The sequence below is a fragment of the Lactuca sativa genome, chromosome 1 (assembly GCF_002870075.4).
Source record: "Lactuca sativa cultivar Salinas chromosome 1, Lsat_Salinas_v11, whole genome shotgun sequence".
Classification (NCBI taxonomy): Eukaryota; Viridiplantae; Streptophyta; class Magnoliopsida; order Asterales; family Asteraceae; genus Lactuca; species Lactuca sativa.
Genome location: NC_056623.2, coordinates 86,671,110 through 86,678,727, shown reverse-complemented (window position 1 = coordinate 86,678,727; position 7,618 = coordinate 86,671,110). Strand labels below are relative to the sequence as shown.

The window sequence follows — 7,618 nt, the reverse complement described above, 5'->3', positions numbered from 1 at the left end:
GAAGCCCAAAGTTAGAGAGAGTTAGAGAGAGTTTTTGTGTAGAGAATGGTGAAAATGAAAAAAAAAAAAAAAAAACGTTTTTATACCTAAAAACACCCATTTCGCAGGTGAGAAGGCCCCATCTGCGAAATGGGCATCTCATCTGCGAATGTACAAGTGCCTGAAGCACAGCTGTGCTTCAGGCACTTGTACATTCGCAGATGAGATGCCCATTTCGCAGATGGGGCCTTCTCACCTGCGAAATGGGTGGCTATTTTTGTAATCCCGATTTTTTTTGGCTATTTTTGTAATGCAATTAGTATAATTGGCTATTTTTGTCATTTTCTCAGGAATAAATCATTCAACAATCATTTCATTTCACAAAAGATGTTGCATGTCGGAAAAATATTGTCATAATCATAAAAGTGTCAGAGTACAATTACCTAGGAAGATATCATAATGCGGAATACAAGCAGGTGTGTGATGTACCGCTACCGCGCCAGCTCTTTCCCCTTCGAAGAAGAGGTACCTGAAACCAAAACTAAAAACTGTAAGCACGAAGCTTAGTGAGTTCCCCCAACATACCACATACCATACAATCACATAACATGCATATATTGTCAGGCATATCTGGGTGCCCTACCTACCCCTTCGGTCCTCTCGACCGGATACTGTCTAGTATAACTGGGAGCTGGCCTCCCCTTCGGTCCTCTCGACCGGATACTGACCAGTATATCTGGGAGCTTGCCTCCCCTTCGGTCCTCTTGACCGGATACTGACTAGCATATCTGGGTGCTAGTCTCCCCTTCGGTCCTCTCGATCGGATACTGGGGACTATTTTACCCCCTACTACTACCACATAACACACATATCTCATAATCTATCTAGCATGGTTGGGCATGACCGCCCCTTCAGCCCTATCAACCAGTAATCTGGGGACTATCTCCCCCCTACTATCACTAGCACATAGCAGCATATCATACTAGCACATAAACATATCACAGGTAGTAGCAACCTTAGATGAATATCACAGAGACAATCATCCATCATACAACTCCTGTTGGTGGGCCGACATTGTGGCCATAGACCCACCGCTACTGGAAGGTAACTCACCTCAAAGTAACTGTTGATCTGTGTATGAACTGACCGTCTTCTGCTGCTGCTGCTCTGGAAATCCTCTGGCTATAATTCCCACAAAACCCTTAGTCAAACACTGCTAACCGACCTCGGGGTAAAATGACCATTTACCCCCAACCAAACCAAAAGTCAAAGTCACTGCCAATTGACCTGACTCGCTGAGTTGGCTTGCCAACTCGCCGAGTCCCTATCCCTTTGTCTGACCATGAGCCCGTCTCTACTCGTCGAGTTAGGCATTGACTCGACGGGTTTTCCTTCTAACCAAAGGCCAATAGTCCTTCATCCTACTCGCCGAGTTCATCTTCATCCAAAGAACACTCTAAGTTGTGACTCGCCGAGTTGTATGAACAACCCGTCGAGTTGTTCTTGAGACAAGAAGATTGCCTTGAACTCGCCGAGTCATGGCATTGACTCGGTGAGTGACTTCATGAGTGAGTCTGGCTTCCGACCCACTGAGTCACACCCAATGACTCACTACTCCTAACCCGCAAATGCGAAAAGGGGAAAACTCGGGGACTCGCGACTCGACTCACCGAGTCAGATGAACGACTCGCCAAGTCGGTCACATGCAAAAACTATACACGCGATTCTGCTTGGATCAAGCTCATGCCATTCATCGATCTGGGTTTCTAGGGCATGTATAACACGTAAAGTTTCCAACTTTACGTGTAAATAATCACCAATAAAGGTTTTAGGGCTCAAAATGCACCAAAAGAGTAGATCTAGGCCATATTAACAAAACTAGTTGTGAGACCCGTATATTATACGGGTTGATTAAAACAAAATGTTAAGTACGAACGATTAAATAGAAATTTTATTTGAATTTGAAATTGAAATAAGTGAAAATTATGAGAAAAAACATACAAAAAATAAATAAATTGAAATTATGTGTTTATTGTGTAGTAAACGGGTTAATTATAACAAAATATTAAACATAAAGGTTTAAACTGTAAATTTATTTGAAATTTAAAATTTAAAATTTAAAATTAATGGTAGATTTAATTTATGGAAACTAAATTAATGATATATTGAAAATGAAAATTAAAGTAATGACAAGTAGAAAATAAATATATCTCAAATAATGACAAAATAACATGTGGTTAATTTTATGAGAGAATGACATGTGGCAAAGTCATTTTCATTTATTAGGGTAGATGATTGTCCAAAAATTATTTTTTATAATATTTTTTTTTTCAAAGAATTAAGTTTAAAATTAATTAACAATAAAATAGCTAAAAATCATATCACAATATTACATCGAAAACAATTGTTGATATTTGAAATGATCATCATAATCGAAATTAAAAATATCAAATAAGTTACCTTTAGATTAAACATATGTAATCATAGTTAAAATAACATTAAATAATAAAGTATATATAACTTTATTCACATGCAACACATATTTAAAGATCATTTATATGTTATAGGTTTAATAGTTGTTCATCTAAATTAATAGACAATAATAATAGTTAAAATAACATAATCAAAAAATATATTTGATTTGTTTTCAAACGCAATACATACAAGTCATTGATATAATAGTTTCAATATATGGGTATGTTATTATATAGTTCAAAATAGTTATATTCTTTATATGAATTGTATATAAGAACTCAAAATAGTGAGGGACGGTGGACAACCTGGACGACCGCGTAGGGCTCACGTTTCCAGGGGCCCAAACTTTCTAATATATATATATATATATATATATATATATATATATATATATATATATATATATATATATATATATATATATATATATATATATATATATATATATATATATATATATATATACCTAAATGAATTTTACGGTCTAAAATTGGTTCAAACTCAAACTAATTCAAAAGATAAACAATTTGGTTTGTTTGTTATATAGTTAATTGAAAGTATTTATAGCGAAGAATAAATGATATTTTTTTGAATCTTTATTATTATTGTCTTTTAAGGGGTCTTTTTTTTCTTTTCGTCCCGGGCCCCATATATATTTAGACCGGACCTAAAAATAGTTATATTCTTTTATATGAATTGTATATAAGAACTATTATATAATAGTTATAACATAGTTATTTTCAGCAACAAAATATATTACGCATAAAACGTGAGGTTCACCTAGTATTTTCATAAAATAATACAACATACTTCAATCTCACAGGCATGTCATTTAAAAAACAAATAGAACTAAAACATGTATGTAAGAATATATGATGATAAACCATTATTTTATTAATAAAGAAGCATATCAAATACATAATATTAACTAAATTAAATTACAAGAAAAGTACAAACACCTCCATTTGCACCTCTTTTAATTCACAAGTCTTGTGCCTTGACCAAATGAAATAGTGAGTTGTCATGTAAAGTTTAGATGGTAAGTCTTATCGACTGTTATTTCAAGCAAAAATTCCAGTTTTGGGGGTGTGTTTTAGCATGTTCCGTTGTCACATAAATCTTAATATGATTACATGTTACGGAACTCCTATGGCCGGAAGAATTCAGCATCTTGTGTTAGCTGCCTACAACCCGAATATGAAACCCTTTCCTTTGGCATTCCTTTGGCATCATTCTGCCATGCATCATCCCATTTCCTTCCACCCAACAGATCACAACCATGTACAACAATAATTCCGAGAGCACCCATTCCACATTCAAGGTAAAAATAATTGCCATGGGATTTCATCTCGTCCAAGTTTATGAAAAGAAAAGAAATATGCAAAAAGCTCTTCTTCCACTATATTCCATGTCATAAATTTGTGTATTTGTAGGTAGGTTCAAACACTTTAAAAGGAATAACTTCAATTCTATTGATGGAAAAATGAAAAGTCCAACTGAAGTTTCCAACAAATACAATGTTCCAGACTCTAATTTCATTTTCAAAAATCAAAATGATACACATTACATTATAAAAATAAAACACACAACAAAAGAAGGAATTAGTATCTTTTAGCATTTTGGAGGTACCATGTGTTTCATCATGAGTGAAACTTTCTATAACAAGGGAACAACTTCATTACTTAACAAGAACTTTGACTTAGAAAAATGAAAACTCAAACCAAAGTTTCCAACAAATACCATGTTACAAACTCTAATTTCATTTTCAAAAAATCAAAATGATACACATTACATTATAAAATTTAAACAGGTAACAAAAGAAGGAAATAGTTTAAACCCTAAATAAAATCATTACTTAAGAACAACTTTGACTTAGAAAATAATGACATAGGGAGGAAACTTCTTTAGAAACTGGATAAAACAAAAACCAAGATCAATAACCCTCAAGTCACCCTGCAAACACATTAACCTAAACTAATGAACAACGAATTTTTTTTTTCAAAAAATGAAACCAACAGCTTTGATGAACGAAAAACAAACTGTGATTGAACAATGTCAAAGCAACTAAACTCAAAATACTTAAAAGAGTAAGAAAAGCTACTGAAAAACCACAATAAACTAGGATATACCACATACAATACAATTATGATTAAACGATATCTAGCCAAAAAGAACAAGAAGAGGTAAACAATCGATGAAAAACATGTGTGTTCTTACACTGAGAGTAATTGGCATGCATTCAATTCTATGGGAGAAAACAAGAACATCCATCCCTAATAAGGAGAAAGAGATAACTAGTGTTTAATATATAATCATGATAAATATGAATATATATGAAAAGAGTTGATATTATTTGACTAGTCAACACAATAGTACATTGTCCTTTTCCCATGCCAATTTCATGTGGAGAAAGATAATGGTGAAAGCTCTTGAAACTTATGTGGGGTGTATAATAAACATTTTATATTGATTATGGACGATTTCTACAACAAAAACTAGGTTACAAAATTCTCACAAATGGCCCAATAGACGATTTTTGTAATTTACTTTAAAATCGAATATATGATTCTAATTTTACAATGACAATATACCAAAAGTACATGGTCAATTTATTCTTATGGGTACATCTTAAAGAGAAGAATACTCATTGATACATAATATACAAAAAAAAAAAAAAAAAAAAAAAAAAAAAAAAAAAAAGATCAAATGGTTCTCCAATTTACAAACACCTCTACCTTAAACCCTACCCCACAATTCCAAAATGACACAAGATTTTAATTCATGTAAACAACACCATAAGCAAAAAAAGAAAAAAAAAAGATCGATCAATTTGATGCTCATGTTACACATGTTTGTGACAAAAGCCTACAGCCTTCCTCCCTAAGAAAAAATCTTGCCCAACAAGAACGACACTTTTTATGAGCTTCAACTTGCCAAATGACAAAAACGCCCTTTTGAGATCAACCAAATGAAGAACACGTGCAAGAATCTGTCTTGATTCTCCGAAGATTGCAAGGTTTAAATGTGGGATATATGTAAACCAAAGAGCAATAAAATTGGATACCATATTTGGATAAAGGTAAAGAAGTGTTTTCAAGAAGATGAAGAACAAAGAAAATAGTAGATAGGGTTCGGATTTTGTGCATGATTCAAGAACTTTTGATTTGCTTTCTGGGAATCCGATTTCATCTTGTGTTAAGTCAATTAATGGCTCAAGTCCTGAAAAAATGAGACCCCATTAACCAAAAAAGAAAGTTAAATAAAGAGGTATTGAGTTCTTGATTACAAACCCTAGTGGCATGAATGTAAATATGAAATGATACCTGTGGCTTTTTCATAGAAGTGGACAAGTGAGAGTAGTTCTTTTGAACCATGATGTCGGATTCTAGTGGTTTTGTTGATGATTAGAATTGAAGGAACACCATGAATACCAAATCTTGAGAAAACACTACATGGGAAATTTGTAAAATGTTAGGGCTTAATAAGAAACTGTTATTTATAATTTGCTGGATTTTAGTGTAGTATAACTTACATTGGTGGAACTGAAGATTGCTCAATTGTTACATGCTTAATTTGTGGAAACATTGAGGTAAGGGCATCGAATTTGGGTAGGAAATTGGTGGAAAATGGACATGAAGAAGCATAGAACAATATGGCTACATGTGCATTCATATGACTTGAGCTTAAAACCTTGTCAAGAGAATCTCCATTCATCTGTAAATTGGACACAATGAAGCATCAATATTCAATAGGATGTTTAAAAATGTTTACACACATGGAGGATTTTTGAAATGTTCATTGATTTTCAAGCCACTTATTGCACTTAAAACTTGTTGTATACTTGTATGATAGATGCAAATTTTCTAAGTTCATAATCTTTAAATGTATCGTAACCTAAGGACAACAGGTTTATGTCCTTCAATGTCCTAGAGTCTCTAGAAATCATTTGAAAGATGAACGACATAAGGAAGGTTTCAATGGTTACTTTGGTTATATAGGTTAAAAGCGATTCTGATACATCCCCAAAATCATTCTCTCAGAGCAAAAAACAGGTAATTATCGAAGATTATCTCTGCATACTGATAATCAACGCATTTTACTAAACACAAATAAAATCAAATTCGAATGTGCCACCGATACCAGCTTCGAAACACTTTGGAACAAATGCAACATTCAAATCAGAAGTGCGAGAAACCAAATTTGAGGAAAAATCCAATTTGATTATAGGAATGTTATGAAATCAGAACGTGCATCAATTTGTTGATAATGAATATAAAACGCAGAGTTGTGTAGAGTTTTTGTACCTTGATCGGTGAAGAATACATAATCGTTGTAGGGCATTGAAGCTGTAGATCATGAAGAAACGGCTTGATTTGAGGACACGTCTGGGATGAGGAGGCGAACGAAGAAAGCGGCATCATAATAAGCATCAACAACAAAGAAAATCTCATCGATGACCCCATTTGCAATCAATGGAAGATTATCCCCACTCTGAAATCTCTTTTTTCGTGAATTCCAGCTGTTGAAGTCCGTAAAATTCTTTACGATCTATATGTATACGGTTATACACAATTCTCTATCACTATACCTCTTTTCGTCAACGAAATTGGAGCTTGGGGAAGCGAAAATCTCAAGGCTTTTGCTCGTGTTCGTGATGATTTGGGGAAATTTAATCCAAGACTTCAAGACATCCATAAAGAAATATTGCCATCTGTTTTTTGTGAAAGAAAATTAGGGCTCGAGAATCGGGTCTTGTGCTCCATTGACCGGAGCAGGCAGGTGCTGAGGTGGCCCATAAACGACATCCGGATCCCCTGGTAGCTCAAACCCGATCCAACTCTTTATTAGGAACGTATGTATATAAGTATATAGGGGTGAGCAAACCGTTTTTTTTTCAAACCGAACCGGTTCAGCAAATCGGTTCGGTTCCGATTCGTGAATAGTAAAACCGGTTCGGTTCAAACCGGTTCCGTCATAGAAAAACTCGAACCTATCTAAACCAATTACACTGGTTCAATCAGTTCTAAACCGGTTTAACTACCGGTTCACGGTTATTAAACCGGTTCTAAACCGGTTTCAATGTCTAAAATCTCGAACGGGTCTAAACCGGCGGTTCGATTCTTAAATCGGTTCAGTTCATAGTAGACAGGTTCATGGTGAACTG

General features: G+C 34.2%; 1 protein-coding gene across 1 annotated transcript; it reads right to left on the bottom strand.

The window, feature by feature from the left end:
• Positions 1 to 4,972: 4,972 nt before the first annotated feature.
• Positions 4,973 to 7,191, bottom strand: LOC111900524 (5'-adenylylsulfate reductase-like 5). Its single transcript, XM_042901781.2, has 4 exons — positions 6,759 to 7,191; positions 5,987 to 6,168; positions 5,778 to 5,902; positions 4,973 to 5,673 (listed from the first exon to the last, which is right to left on the bottom strand). Exons 1-4 carry the CDS (start codon positions 6,915 to 6,917, stop codon positions 5,297 to 5,299), a joined length of 843 nt encoding a protein of 280 aa, XP_042757715.1. The 5' UTR covers positions 6,918 to 7,191; the 3' UTR covers positions 4,973 to 5,296.
• Positions 7,192 to 7,618: the final 427 nt, after the last annotated feature.

Coding starts and splice junctions, on each gene's coding strand:
- LOC111900524 (XM_042901781.2), bottom strand. CDS start 6,917: ATGGGGTCATCGATGAGATTTTCTTTGTTGTTGATGCTTATTATGATG. Junction 5,903..5,986: donor CAATCTTCAGTTCCACCAAT/GTAAGTTATACT, acceptor TTTCCCATGTAG/TGTTTTCTCAAGATTTGGTA. Junction 5,674..5,777: donor CTTCTATGAAAAAGCCACAG/GTATCATTTCAT, acceptor TCATTTTTTCAG/GACTTGAGCCATTAATTGAC.